At 43.3% G+C, this 15758-nt stretch overlaps 1 protein-coding gene across 2 annotated transcripts in view; it reads left to right on the top strand.

Moving 5' to 3' along the window:
- Positions 1 to 13133: 13133 nt before the first annotated feature.
- The window catches only part of TTC39A (tetratricopeptide repeat domain 39A), a 66325-nt gene continuing 63700 nt past the window's right edge, over positions 13134 to 15758 (top strand). The window contains exons 1-2 of one of the 2 annotated variants that reach the window (XM_065409105.1): positions 13134 to 13188; positions 15351 to 15452. In XM_065409105.1, the coding sequence (XP_065265177.1) occupies positions 13178 to 13188; positions 15351 to 15452 (113 nt within the window). In that variant the 5' untranslated portion in view covers positions 13134 to 13177. Of the gene's footprint in view, positions 13189 to 15350; positions 15453 to 15758 lie in introns of those variants that run through there. The other variant, XM_065409104.1, reaches the window with a different exon arrangement.

Here is a 15758-nt window from a genome sequence, read left to right as displayed (position 1 = left end):
TGAAGATTCTTGAAATAAACAGTTTGTTATACAATCAGAGTCAATGTAACAAACTTAAAGCTATTGTCCTTCAGCAGACAAGGAAGACATTTACTGATAAAAGATCAGTCTGGGGTACATTATAAAACATCAGTTTCTAGGCTATTAAGTGGTTTCAAAGTGCATCTACAGAGTTGTCTATTTTTTACCTCTTTCCACACATGAGTAACTTGCACTGGGCTTAGTGGGATTTATATGTGCAAACTGAGGAGAGAATAACTTCAATACAAGATTTAAATTGATCTAGAAAAACCATGACAGAAAGTGTTTCCTGGGTTTTAGAGCATAAGTCTTAAGGGCTCTCAATCTGCCACGGAACTTCCATTAATGTTGGTTAGAGTTGCTGGCGAGGACCAAGGGAAGTGGTATGTGGCACTTAGAGCAGTGAAGCGACTGAGTGATTAGCAAATTTACACTTCTTATAGAACCATTGTGAGGAGCTAAAAATGCCGAATGTTTTAATGTGTTTATAACAGCCTTGCACAATTCTACTGGCATATTCTCCTTGGACAAGAATTTTTCTAACAGGCTACTAAAATGTCGGGGGGAGGGGAGGTTGTTTTTTTTCATCCTTAAGGGTAGATGAGTAGATTTTATGCCTGGGCTAATACATTTTCATGATGGTATTTTGCAAGGCTGTTACATAATGAAGATTGATGAATGTGATAGTGGCTCAGTGTGGTTGTGGCCACATTACACAGGCATTTGTTGGAGAGTAAGTTTTGGGCACAAGAAGGAATGTTTATTCAGAAGCATCGGGTAATTTTGTTTAAATTTTGGGAGACAAGGAAGGATGTGCCAGAAATCACACTGACTCAGCTGCTGATGCTTTCAGTACATCCAGTATACTCAATTCTTGTTTCCTTCCTGTAGCTACTGGACCTAACTTTCATACTCTGACCTAACATATTTTGCAAGGTACTTTTAAGTACCCTGGATATTTGGATTTTCATACTGTAAGTCACTGAAAATTACATAATGTATTATGTCTCCGTTGAGGGCAACTGCACATTTATTCACCCTTTGGGGTCTAGCAAGGACACCCAATTTTAGTTTTTGTTTGTTTTTTTGCTCCCCACCTGATACCAGTAGCATGCCAGCAAGAGAAAGATGAAAGGAAGTTCAGGTCCTCTACTTAGCAGGGAAAGGGGGCTAATTAGTAATAACAGACAACATAAGAAGGCTGAGGTGTTTAATGCCTATTTTGCTTCAATTTTCACTGAAAAGGATAATTGTGAGGAGATACTTAACACAATTAATATTAACAACAAGGGGGAAGACACAGAAGCCCACAAAGGGAAAGAACAGGTTAAAGAATATTTAGTTGTTAGATGTATTCAAGTCAGCAGGGCCTGATGAATTTCATCTTAGGGTACTTTAGGAACTAGCTGAAGCAATCTCAGAAACATTAACAATTATCTTTGAGAACTCATGGAGCACAGGTAAGGTCTCAGAGGATTGCAGAAGTCCAAACATAGTACCTGCCTTTAAAAAGGGGAACAAAGAGGACCTGGGGAACTGTAGACCAGTCAGCCTAACTTTGATACCTGGAAAGATTCTGTAACAAATTATTAAACTGTCAAATTGTAAGTGCCTAAAGGATAATCGGGTTATAAGTAGGGCCCTACCAAATTCACGGTCCATTTTGGTCAATTTCACAGTCATAAGATTAAAAAAATTGTAAATGTAATTATTTCAGTTATTTAAATCTGAAACTTCACAGTGTTGTAATTGTAGGGGTCCTGACCCAAAAAGGAGTTGTGAGGGGGGTGCGGTACTGCTACTCTTACTTATGTGCTGCTGCTGGTGGCGGCACTGCCTTCAGAGCTGGACAGCTGGAGAATGGCGGCTGCTGGCTGGGATCCCAGCTCTGAAGGCAGAGCGGCTGCCAGCGGGAGTGCAGAAGTAAGGATGGCCTGGGATGGTATTGCCACCCTTACTTGTGCGCTGCTGCCTGCAGAGCTGGGCCCTCAGTCAGCAGCCGCCACTCTCCAGCTGCCTAGCTTTGAAGGCAGCAGTGCAAAAGTAAGGGTGGCATAGTATGGTATTACCAACCTTACTTCTGTGCTTCTGCTGGTGGGGCGCCGCCTTCAGAGCTGGGCGCCTGACCAACAGCCGCCGTTCTCTGGCCACCCAGTTCTGAAGGCAGGGCAGAAGTAAGGGTGGCAATATCACGACCCCCTAAAATAACCTTGCGACCTCCCCTGCAACTCTTTTGGGTCAGGACCCCCAATTTGAGAAATGCTGGTCTCCCCATGAAATCTGTATAGTTTAGGGTAAAAGCACACAAAAGACCAGATTTCACTGGTGGGGAGACCAGACTTCAGAGTCTGTGATGCATTTTTCATGGCTTTGAATTTGGTAGGGTCCTAGTTATAAGGAATTGCCAGCATGGATTTCTTAAGAACAAACTGTACCAAACCAACCTAACTTCCTCCTTTGACAGAGTTACTGGCCTTGGGGATAGAAGGGAAACTGTAGATGTGCTAAATCTAGATTTTTTTAAATAAGGCTTTTGACACAGCCTATGTGACATTCTCATAAGCACACTAGGGAAATGTGGTCTAGATTCAATTACCATAAGGTGGGTGTACAACTAGTTGAAAATCCATACTCAAAGGGTAGTTATCAATGGTTCACTGTCAAAGCATCTAGGGAGGTCCCGCAGAGGTCTGTCCAGGGTCTGATACTACTCAATATTTTCATTAATGACTTGGATAATGGAGTGGAGAGTATGCTTATACATTTTCAGATGACACAAAGATGGGAAGGGTTGAAAGCACTTTGAAAGAACAGGATTAGAATTCAAAACAAACTTGACAAATTGGAGAATTGACAAATTTCAACAAAATGAAATTCAAAAAAGGCAAGTGCAAAGTACTACACGTAGGAAGCAAAAATCAAATGCACCACTACAAAATGGAGACTAATTGGCTAGAGGGTAGTATTCTGAAAAGGATCGAGAGATTGTAGTAGATCACAAATTGAATGAGTCAACACAGTGATGCAATTGTGAGAAAGGTTTATGTCATTCTGGGGTGTATTACACAGGTAGTAGATGTGCCGTCTTACTCAGCACTGGTGGGGCCTTAGCTGGAGTAGTGTTCTGGGTGCCACACTTTAGGAAAGATGTGGACAAACTGGAGTGAGTCCAGAGGAGAGCAACAAAAATGATAAGATTTAGAAAACCTGACCTATGAGGAAAGGTTAAAAACGGGGCATGTTTAATCTTGAGGAAAAAAGACTGAAGAGTAGCCTGATAAGTTTTCAAATATGTTAAGGGTGCTTATAAAGAGTAAATGGTTTACAATGAATAATTTACCCAACATATATAGCTTCTTCCTCATCACAGAATATGCATGAGCAGATTGTAGTTTTCTGGAATGACAAATAACAATGCTTGGAGTGGATTTTTTTTCTGTGCATTGATCTTCAACAGTTTGCTGCAAGTGTCTGATAACTGAGCTTTTGCTATCTTGGGATTGGTCAGATAATTCACATGGTATTTTCTTTTCCTTGACTGGATGAGCATGCAAGCATTTTTAATGGGAATAGTCACCCAGGTAACTTTGCAGTTAGCATTCTGTGAACATTCATGCCAATAAAATCTCAATTGTTCAAATGTTCACAAAAAGGGAACACAAATGTGGCATGAGTATTGCTGAAGCAAAGCTATTTAAAAGTAAGTGAATTTATTACTTTTTCTTTCAAGTGCTTGTCCAGATGTGTCAAACAGAATGTAAATAAGTCTCAGGGCTCACAAAGCAGTGTCCTATCCACTGAATCACAATGCTACATCTCACTGTTTTATTTATCCAGAAGTCCCATGGACAGCTAGGCCAGAAACCTGGGAAGAATCATTTAGCAGAGTGCTATAATACTGCTTTAGGGTGACCAGATGTCCCAATATTTGGGCCTTTTTCTTATATAGGCTCCTATTACCCCTCCACCCCCGTCCTGATTTTTCACAATTGCTGTCTGGTCACCCTATACTGCTTAGATCTTGTGGTTGTTGTAAATGGATGTGGTAAGTTTTAGAATAGTATGTATCTCATAGAACAGAGGTTCTCAATCTTTTTCTTTGAGGCCCCCGCAACATGCTATTAAAAACTTCAGGGCCCACCTGTGCCACAACAACTGGTTTTCTGTATCTAAAAGCCAGGGCCGGCGTTAGGGGGTAGCAAGCAGGGCAATTGCCTGGGGCCCCACGCCATGGGCTCTTGCGAAGCTACATTGCTCAGGCTTCAGTTTGAGCCCCAGGTGACGGGGCTCAGGGCCCTGGGCTTCAGCCCCATGCGGTGGGGCTTTGCCTTTCTACCCTGGGCCCCAGTGAGTCTAATGCTAGCCCTGCTTGGCGGCCCACCTGACACCTGCTCACGGCCTCTCAGGGCGTCCCGGAGCCCTGGTTGAGAACCACTGTCATAGAACAGCTGGCAAAAGGTTCAAATAGATTATTATACAAGTGCTGACCAAGCTCTTCTAAATCCAAGAAGAACTTTATCACGTGTGTCTTCAGTAGAGAAGAGGTGAGAAACATGGGTATCAAATCCTTTCATGTTGCCATATTATTTCTTATTATAATGTATTATATTATCATAGCCCCTAGCAGCTCTTGTCATGGACCAAGATGCCATTATGCTGGTGCTGTACAAAACACAGAACAAAAAGATGTATGAAATATGGGGCATTGCCAGCTTTCTACATAGAACCAGAAGGGATATTGCTGTCCTGTGGATGTACTAAATGGTCTCCAGATGTTGGTAGGAACCGGATACGTCAAAAACGATTTTGTTTTATATGCATATTCATTCTTGAATTATTTATAAGCTTCTAAATTGTCTGAAAAAGGAAAGACTAACTTTTTTTAAACTGTTGTGGAGGCTGATTGTTAATTCTCTCTTCTTTTGGTGGTCACGAGATGGCTGTTCATATTAGGTTATTTCTGATCTGACTCCACTTTCGGAGTGTTTGTAAAATAGAGAAGAAACTCTTCCCAAGTGATTGAAAATCATTATGCATTTAGGAAAGAAAAATCTAGTCTCTGATTCATACTGTGTTTATGGCACTACAGTATTACTCAAAGCAGTGAGCCATTTAAAGAAAATCTTTAAATGGAAGAGATGTGCCCTGATATCCCCTATATATTGTCTGTGATTGCCCAGAGTTATTGTGCTAGAGGACAGTATTATTGGCAGTGACGGCCATATATATATGGCCGTATTTCTGAAAATTATGTGGTAGAGAGAGATCCATAGTATCACTGATCGCACATACAGTCTTTAGTGGCTTGGGCATCAAAACAAAAAGCAACAGACCTGTTTTGCAGTGGAGATGTTGCAATCTACTCATTTTTGCTCCATGTCAGTACTAAAATTCTTAAAGGAAACCTGCATCCTTTGGTGGGGTTCACTTTGCTTTGGGGAGAAGCATTTCTCACCATCGATGAACTGTGAAATACAATTGGAAATAAGTGTTCTTTTTAAATTACATTGGTCATTTCTGAGCCTCCTACTAGCTGTGGCCTACTGCTGAATCTCTACAGCAGCAGGAGAAACCAAGATTGCAACAATATGATGTTCAGGGCTCAGTAATCAAGTAAGTAGGGCACTTTCTGCCAGCACTAGTGAAGGGAATTTATCAAGCATATTAACTGCTGAGGAAATCAGGCTAAGAGCTAATTCTTTTTCTCCAAACAATGGTAAGACGTGTGCTAGCTCAAGCTAGTCCATTCTCCCAGTACACAGCGGAGTTACCTGCCACTTTTAATTGTGCTTAGCTTACACAGTATAGACATTCTCCTGGGACAATTGAAACTACATGTGCTACATTAACATAGGTGAAACTTAGTTTAAGGAGAAGAAAGGCCCTAAACAATATGCAGATCAACACATTTAAAACCAGAACCAAACAGTTGGTAGCGGAAGCCATGTTTTAACTACTCTACAAAATAAACTCTCCCATCGACACAGCACAGTCTACACTGGGGGTTAGGTTAGTATAACTGTCACTCAGGGGAGTGGATTTTTCACGTCTGTGACATACTGATGTAAGTTTGTAGTGTAGACCTGGCCTAAATTTATGTAACAAAGGGAGGTTGAAGCTGTATTGTCTGGTGCTGGAGGCAACTGTGACGAGATTGTTCTGATGGGTTTCCCACTTGTGAATAATTGATCGCTACTCTGAGTCTTTTGCCTTAATAAATATTTGTTAGACTCTCTGCTGAGTAAATGAACCTCAGTCCAACAGTGTGGAGAGGCTGCAGTCAGGATTAGGGCCCCCTTGTGCTGGTGCCCTACAGAGGAAGAGAGGGTTCCTCCCAAAGCGCTATTGATAGGATTAGTGTTAGGGTATAAGTTCAGTGTCATCTTATTCAGGATTTCCTAGCCCAAATATCCAGCCCAACCAACTGGGTTGTGTACTAGGGGGTTTCTTTGGGTGTAAGTAATCCCTCTCCCAGCGCTGTGCTCTGCCATTGGTGTGTATACCTTGCACTGTGTGAGCAAATGGCCAAGACCGCTGTTTAACATCTTACTCAAAAGATTTCATCTCCAGTAACTTAGTGCCCCCCAGCAAAATCCCAGGGCATTGATTCAATACTGACTTGGAGAGAGGAGCACCACCTACTGAAACACCAATATTCCCATGGGGGTGGGGGGGTGAGTCTCCCATCCAAGTGCCAGCCTAACCCAACCTTGCTTAGTTTGAGATCAGACTAGATCAGGAGCTGCAGAATCTCTGGGTAAACCTCATCTGACTAACTGTCTTGTAATACATTTTCCCCAGTTAAGCAATTCAGGCCTCAAACCTAAATAGACTTCTCTGAATACTGTGGATTTATAGTGAAGCTTGATGCAGCTGTCTAAAATGTAAGGCACTTACCCCTACGTATATAAGGGCTGAAATGATGGAGAGAGTATTTGTATATGTTAGTATCTAAACTAATTTAACCTGTTTTTATTTAATTGTTTCAATACTTCGGCATGTTTTGGAGGTAATATTGAAGGGACCACTGTAAAGAATGGGAGACCCAAATTAGACCTACCCTTTTGTCTGCTTGCAGAGGTGTAATAATTCTTGGGGTTAAATCCTGGCCCTGTTGAAATCATAGAATCAGTCGGGTGAGGATTTCCCCTTCTGTGTTTAATTTTTCAAAATACAAGCATCAAGACTTTTTTTCTTGGGAGGGGAGTAAGAGGGGAGAGAAAACCAATGCCCCAGGATGCAATAACAAATAAGTATGTGTGCAGCATAGCACTCAGTAGCAACCTTACAATAATGAATGAGTCTGTACCATACACACAATGGAATGAAAAAATCTGTAAAGAAACAGATTTCAATTTCCCTTTTCCAAAAGAGAATAATTTTTAATCATGAAAAGTACCTTGATTCTGTGTTTGTTTTACCATTTAAAAAAAATATATCGGAAGACTAATAATTAAACAATGTTCAATGTTGCACCTGTGGACAGTACTGCCTTAGGCACTCAGAGGTTGATATTTGAGCAAAAAGAGCCCAATCAGGCCACGTGCTGAGCACTTCTGCAGAGGTGCTGAATATTCTCAGGTCCCACTGAAGTCAATGGGAATAGAGGGCGCTCAGTGCATCACAGGGTACGTTGTAATTGTTTTTATAAAGCACACCTGCAAAGGTCCCCAAGCCAGAGTATGATGATTTCATGACTAAGTAATAAAAAACCACAAATGAAAACAATATAATTGTCCTTCTAAAACCTGCAAACAAATAGAGCAAACTAGAAAGGGGATTCTAGGAAAGATGGACAGGAGGAGGTCCTAAATATGGAAGTATTGGTGGTTTTAACTAAAACAAAACCAACCTTAAAATAATAATAATAAAAAAAGGGGGTTGTGATAGCTGTCTAGAGAGCTAATTGCACCCTCTAGGGGCTAGCTCAGCAAAGGTACTGCTGGCTGTGGTAGTGGAATTCATAAAAGGCAGGTGGTTTTAAAGCACAGATACTTGCCAAGTCAAGGCTTGAAGAAGAAACAGCAAGAGCCTTCACCATACAAGACCAGTGAAGTCAACTTAAAATCAGTTGGAAACTTTATAGGTAGCCAGTTAAAAGGATGCATAATCTTGTCCCAGCTCAAACCAGTGAGCAAAGATGCCACTTCATTCTAAATAAGCGGCATATAATAGCTAACCTCTGCAAGGAGGAATTAAAATAATTGTGCCACCCTCTTGACACAGCTTTCCGTATGATGGCAAATGTACCAAGAATTTTAACCAGGCACACTAGCTATTATGTAATAATTCACACCTACTTTGTTGCCACAGCACCTAGGCATGAATTATTACATATTAACTAAAGCCCTCAAGTATTCTCTTGAAATTTTCTCTGATATGTCTGTGTATATGGATACACACACATTTTAATATAATAAAGTATAGCATTTGTACATATATAAAACAAATGAAGAAAAATAAGTGTGTTTTAAATCAATAACTTTCCTCCATACAAATGTGGTGTTAGTAGAAGAGAGAGAAACTAGAAAAGAGAGAACCACTAGCTGAGAGGGGGTGATTTTTTCCTATTTTCTACTTATATTCTACATAAATCTGTGTTCTCTTTAGGTCTGAGTAGAAACCTAAGCAGTGGTTCTCAACCTTTCCAGACTACTGTACCCCTTTCAGGAGTCGGATTTGTCTTGTGTAACAAGTTTCACCTCACTTAAAAACTACTTGCTTACAAAATCAGACATAAAAATACAAAAGTGTCACAGAACACTATTACTGAAAAATTGCTTACTTTCTCATTTTGTCTGTATGAAATTTTAGTTTGTACTGACTTTGCTAGTACTTTTTTGTAACCTGTTGTAAAACTAGGCAAATATCAAGATGAGTTGATGTACTCCCTGGAAGACCTCTGTGTACCCCCAGGGGTACATGTGCCCCTGGTTGAGAACCACTGACCTAAAGCATGAGAGTGTTCATGTTGTCTGAAATGTTAGCAGCTCTCCCTAGTTGCTAGTATCTTTTCTGAGACTCCTGCACGTGGTTACCCGAAAAGGGTCTTTTCAGACTGCAATTTCTCCTTTCAGTGTCATGTCAAGGATAGCAGAAAAAATCCTGGCACATAGCCCCATGCACCAAACACTAGATGGAAGAAACTGGTACTCTTGTATCTATTTTTAAGCTTTAAAGCTTCAATCAGTGGTCGATTTGTTATTTGTATTACAAATAGTGTCTACAGTGTGCTAGATGTTGTCCATATGTAGACAGGAGGGCCCAATTCCTGTCCTGGAGAGCTTATAAGTAAGGCTACGATTATGTCATGGAGGTCGCGGAATTCACGGAATCTGTGACTTCCAGCGACCTCCATGACATTGAGGACCCCCACAGCGGACCAGCCACCCTGTAGTGTGAAAAACCGCTATCTGACTGAATTTGCTAAGTAGGGTGTACTGAGCATGCTCAGTAACATCTGCTGAAGCCAGCAGCAGGGGACCTCCTGCAGCTGCCCAGCCGCTGCAGGTGGTGGGACCTCCCACAACTGACCGGCCATCGGCACCGGTGGGGATCCCTGAGCTCTCCAGCCACCGCCACTGGCAGGGCCCCCCACTGCAGCTGCTCAGCCTCTGCGAGCAGCCGATACCCCCACTACCTGCAGCTCCCAGCCACTTACGATGGCAACAGAGGGACCCTGGAGCTGCTCAGTGAAGCCCCCCCCCAGCTCCCCAATTGGCATGAGCACCCCTGCAACTGACTGGCTGCCGCCGCCGGCAGAAACCCTGACCTGCCCAGCCGTTGGCAACAGCAGCAGAAGGACCCAGGACCCTGGGGCTGCTCAGTGGCAGGAGGGCCCCCTGCAGCCCCCCAGCCAGCTGCTGCCACTGGCAGGGTTCCCCCCCCCCAGCAACTGCTTAGCCTCTGTGAGCAGCCACCGCCCCAGCCCGCAGCTCCCAGCTGCTTCCGACAGCAGCAGAGGGACCCCAGAGCTGATCAGCAGCTGCTGGAAGGGCCCCCTACAGCTACCCAACTGCCGGCTGAGGTGGCGGGGGGACTGCCCCAGCTCCAGCCCCGCTGGGCAATGGGGACCCTGCAGCTCCCAGCTGCTGCAGGTGGGGGGAGGGGACAGGGTGCTGGACCCTCCTCCATCCCCATTTTGTCAGGGATGTTTTTAGTAAAAGTCAGGGACTTTTACTAAAAATATCCCTGACAAAATCGTAGCTTTACTTATCATCTAAGACAAACACCAGGCACAGGCTGGGTGAGAGGGCTAAAACATAAAATCAAAACATTAAGCTGCCCCTCTATCCACCATTACTAGTGTCTAATGGGACATCAGCTTCACAGCTGCTTGTTGTTTAATGTTTGTTACAGTAGGGCCTCAGGGCCAACCAGGGAGTGGGCCCCATTGTGCTTGGCACTGCCCAGGCACAGAACAGCACAGTCCCTACCCTGAAGAGCAGCGATGTAAATAGACAAGACAGACGCACAGTGGGGAAAGGGGGTAGAACACACACAAGCAGTGTGACCAGTAGGAGGCCAGCAAACACCATGTTAGGTCCACAAAGCTAAATGGGAAGGGAGGTGGACAAGGCAGGAGAGAAGAGGGTAAGAGGGCAGGGGCGCCGGAACGGGGGAACCAGGGGGCCATGGCCCCCTCACTTTTAGCCCTCCCACTTTTTACTGGCTGTAAGGGTGAATGACGGGGAGGAGGGGTCTTGGGGGAAGAGGTGGGATGGGGGGGTGGGGCCATGGTTCAGGCACCAGTGTTCCCCTTCCCCCCACACTGTTAGGAAGCTTCCGCCACCCCGGAAGAGGGACAGATGTGGCGTGAAGCTGAGGTGAAGAGAAGGTGAGGGAGTGGGAGGGTTGGCGCAAACAGCCAATCAGCACAGGGAAGAGAGAGTTCCGTCAAAACTAGAAAGTTCTCTCAATGTCTGAAGGAACAGATCTCCAGTCCCGCCTTTAGCTGCTTCTGCTCCTACTGCCTGGAGTTTCTTGGTGGTGTAGGTGCTAGAACTAAGGGTGCGGGGGGTGCTGCCGCACCCCCTGGCTTGAAGTGGTTTCCATTCTATACAGGGTTTACAGTTTGGTTCAGTGGCTCTGAGCACCCCCACTATAAACACTGTTCCAGCGCCCCTACTTGGGAGAAAACTGCAGAGGAGCCAGCCAAGTCCATGTGGTGAGGGGGAGAGTGTTTCCACCCACTATACCATTATGGGTCCAGCAGGGGTGCTGGGGTGGGGAGGGATGGCCCTAGGTGTGTGGCCCCATATTAATCCTCCCCCCAATGCAGTAGTACCTGTTCAGCCAGTAGGGTCAGCAGCAACTGGAGTCTCTGACTGAGCAATGCCTAGCCCCGCAGAGGGCATGATTCCCAAATCACTCATGCATAGGATATTACAACTGAACTACAGAAACTCCCTTTATTTTATCATAATGACCAATCAGTGAATATGCCATGCTCTGCAGGCAGGCAGACCGTGCCCTGCCCTGCGCTTAGTGTGACTGTCATTCTGAGCTGGTTAAGTGGTGTGGAGTGCCTGCTGCTGCTAGATGTCTTTTGGTAATTCACGCTGCTGATTTCCACACTCACTATACAGTGCAAATGACCATGTCGAAAGACAACGGAGACTTATTAGAAGGGTAAGTACAGATATACAGTTACTTACATTTGGATTTGAAGCAGTGCTGATTTTATATCTGAGAGAAGGCAGTAGAGAAACAGTGCAACCCACTGAAGCATGACTAATCAGTTTGCAAAAATGTTCAGTATTCTCTAAAGTATTTCTTCTTTGAACTACTGTATTAACAGACTAGGATCTGTATCATTTATAATTAAATGGCATTCACCTGACCTGCTTACATTCTGCTTTCTTTACTCACTGAGTGCATCAAATATCCTAGTTTCATTAGAACACTAGGAAGGTAGGTGTGTAACTTGCATTACTGTGGCTGCTGAGAGGAGAGTGGGATTGTGTTAAGCATTCTTCTTTTAGAAAGGATTCCAAGGGGTTCAGATAATTTATGCATACTTTAAACTTTTACAGTATTAAACTTCCAGCACTTTTCTCTTGTAAAAAGGAATCTCACAAGGAAGTGTACTTGTACTTAAAAAAAATAAAACAAAAATCAACATTCTGCGCAAAGGTAAATAATTAAAAAAAAAAAACTTATCTAATTAAAAGTCTTTAGATGTTATTACTAATGAGAACATGTTTCAGATCAATGTTAAATATGCTGTTATATTGAAGGGCATAGGTTAACAAAGGGTAAATAACTGTAATACACTCAGCCTACAGATGACAGTTTTAAAATAGTAAATATAGCAGGCTCAGAGTGGGGCTCTAAGATGTATAGTTTATTCATACATTAGATTGTATTAGACACATAATGGCTCACAGGGATGCTGGGGCTTGGGGCTAATCAATGTCTGAAATCCTTCCAGGAGCAGAACAATAGGTAGCACAACTGAAAAGTGTGAAGATACAGGCGCTATGAGACACTGTCACATAATGTGTTTCTCTCAAATTTCTAAGCCTGGTTCTTGAGCATGGAAAAAATCATGCTGTTTTTCTTCAATAAAGTGTTTTGCTTTGTAAAGAAAAATTATTGCAAAGTCCTCAGTGTAATTACTAACCTCTCATTGCCTTATTTTGAGCTCTGATCTTTTTCTCATTAGGGTGATATTGTTAGCACACTTCCTGTTTTCGAGGTCTATTTCTTTTTCAGTTTGATAGTTATATGTTTGCAATTTTTTTTTAAAAGGAAGCAACAGATTCCAAGTCACAAGACAGTTTGCTAGTTAGAGCAACCAAAGTCAGGGAGAGATGGAGGAGAAAATGAGTCTTTATTACTTTGTAAAAATTACCCAAACTAGCTTGTGCACCATTTACTAATGAAATCTAGTCTTTCTTTAAAAGGTGCAAAATACCCATATTTCAACTGTTTCGACATTTCCCAGGGTACATTAACCTTGCCAGTGCAAAGTCTATTGTTCTTTCTGCCATTTCATGTACAACAATTTTATGTCTTGTGTTGAACTTTGGCCAGAACTTTTCAGCTGGTCTATTATCTCATTACCAGTCATCCTGAGACCATCTGAGAAGCACTCATCAAAGATTGGCCTGACGCATCAGGCCATAATATCAGAGTCTCCTAAAGAAAACAGATGCAGTCAGGGTAAGGCACTGAAGTAATCCTCTGATTACGGTATGCTGCATTTGGTTTTTCACCTGCATATTGCAGCTATTTTTTACTCAAACTAGCACTTCGGGGCTGATATTTGAATTGCTTTGAATATACATAGCTGTAGTGACTTATTTCTTTCTCATACTTTGTGGTCGATGGCCGCACAAAATGTGGGTTAAACAGTACTGCCACGAGGCCATTCCAGCAACAATGTATGTAGGCGTTTCCATGCTGTCCGAGACCATTAGTCCCTCAAATCCAGTATTTTGTCTCAAGCAGTGACTTCAGAAGATGGGGTGGGGGGAACCCTGCTGCAACTAGCCAGTTATGCTGCATGTTGAAGGGATGATTGCTTTCTGATCTCTGCAATGATGAGCTTATACCATATTCTAGCATGCTTAACTACTAATGTTTTTATTATAAAATAATCCAGGCACAGTATTTGACATTCTGATCCCACTGCAGTAATGAAATCCGTAGACTGATAGCAAGCTTTATGAAGAAATATTTTCCTTAATTTCATTGAGAGCTCTTGTTCTCATCTTACAGGGTAGGTAGGGTAAAGGAAGGGTCTGATCAGTTTTTTTGTGTTTTGTTTTGCCCTTATTAATTTTGGATATCTTAGGGCAGGTCTACACTAACCCCCTAATTCGAACTAAGGTATGTAACTTCAGCTACGTGAATAACGTAGCTGAAGTTCGAAGTACCTTAGTTCGAACGTACCTCGGTCCACACGCGGCAGGCAGGCTCCCCCGTCGACTCCGCGGTACTCCTCTCGCCGAGCAGGAGTACCGCAGTCGCCGGCGAGCACTTCCGGGTTCGACTTATCGCGTCCAGACAAGACGCGATAAGTCGAACCCAGAAGTTTGATCGCTCGCCGCCGAACTACCGGGTAAGTGTAGACCTACCCTTAGAGATGGACCTGAACCAAAACCCTGGATGCAACTGTAACACCGACACCCAAGTTGTCAGTGGGCGGGATCAAACTTGGTGCCTCTGGAGCTCAATGCATGAGCTAAAAGCCATATGGCTTAGCGAAGGCTGTAGAGCAGACTCCTTAATCTCTCTCTAAGTGGTGTCCAAGCCACTAGATGGGACAGAACACCACACCCAGGAGGTGTGTGGTTACATACTTCCCTTAGCTGAGGAAGCGTGTTCCACGCTTCAGAGACTTCCCAATTGAAATCCCGGACAAGCACCCCCACTTGTAACGCCGACAGACCCAGGTCGTCGGCAGGCGGGATCGAACCTGGGGCCTCCAGAGCTTAGTGCATGAGCCTCTACTGCATGGGTCTTAGCTAAGGCTATATATATAAATAAAAATATATCTCTGTCTGTGGTCTCGGTGCCACTAGATGGGTCAGAACACCACACCCCGGAGGGGTGTGGGTTACACAACCATCACCAAACTTTGGAAACGTTTAGGTAAGGATCCAGACTTTGCAGCTGGTCCTTATTTCTATAATGGACCAAACCCAAACCCTGCATTTAACCACCACCTGAACTGTGCGGCTTGGGTCCCATCTCGAGTCCGTTTAGTCCTTTGTTCCAGGGTGAAAGGGGGCAAAGAGCACTGCTTATTCTCTACATCTGGGGCAGGGACCACTTTGTCTTTGGAGCTTTTTTTACTAGCTCAGGAATGGCACTGAATGAAGGGTTACCACCAATCCGAAGATTTATGGGTTGATCTCAATTCTGATCAGTGAGCCTAGAATCTGCAGGGCAGTTTAACGAGCCTTGGATTTAATTTGAATCTGAAAATGTCATAATGTGAGGATGGTGCATCTTTAGGTGGTGACATGCTGTCTGTATATGATAACATGGCACCAAGACAAGAGGGCACTCTGTCTTACAAACCTAATGCAAAGGGATTTAAGATCTTATAGTAGAAACTGACCAGAAGGTGATGGGTGGAGGCTGTGAGAGAGAGAGAGAGAGAGAGAGAGGGAATGAGGGACAGATAAAGGAATATCTAAAGTGATAACTAATTTCTTATTTCCTGACAGCATATTTACTACAAAGCTAGGGGGTTAGTTGTTATGTGGTGTATTAGTGGACTTCTCATAAATGTTGTCATTACAAGAAATGAGAAGCTCAATAAGAGAGGATTGGAAGTAGTAGGTTTTGTCATCCTTTAATTTTTTTTTTGACAGATCTGCGTCAGACCTGAATGTAGCCCTGGATGAATGTATGATGGCTGTGGATTTATTTCTAAGCAACAAATTTCCTGAGGCCCTTGCTTCCCTACAAGCGAAGTAAGTTGAATACTTTTACCAGCTTTTTGCTTTGTTTTTGTTTTTTTCTTTGCTTTCTTCATCTTCCATTAGAACTGCCACTACACTTTGAGCACTAGACAGATAAATAATATTCCTTTTGGATTGGAGGAGGTGGGAAAATAAAATAACCTTTTAGGTTGTACATAGCAAGTTGCTGGTGTTGGAAGAAGGAAAGATTTCCCCCCCCCCCCCCACTGAGACAGGTAAATGGCATGGTATTGATCAGTGGTTATAGTACTTTGTGCAGCTGCCATATCCGCAACATCTTGGGGTTATCTATATGGT

The sequence above is a fragment of the Emys orbicularis genome, chromosome 8 (assembly GCF_028017835.1).
Source record: "Emys orbicularis isolate rEmyOrb1 chromosome 8, rEmyOrb1.hap1, whole genome shotgun sequence".
Lineage (NCBI taxonomy): Eukaryota > Metazoa > Chordata > Testudines > Emydidae > Emys > Emys orbicularis.
The sequence above is the reverse complement of the archived record's forward strand: the minus strand, read 5'-3'. Positions and strand labels throughout refer to the sequence as shown.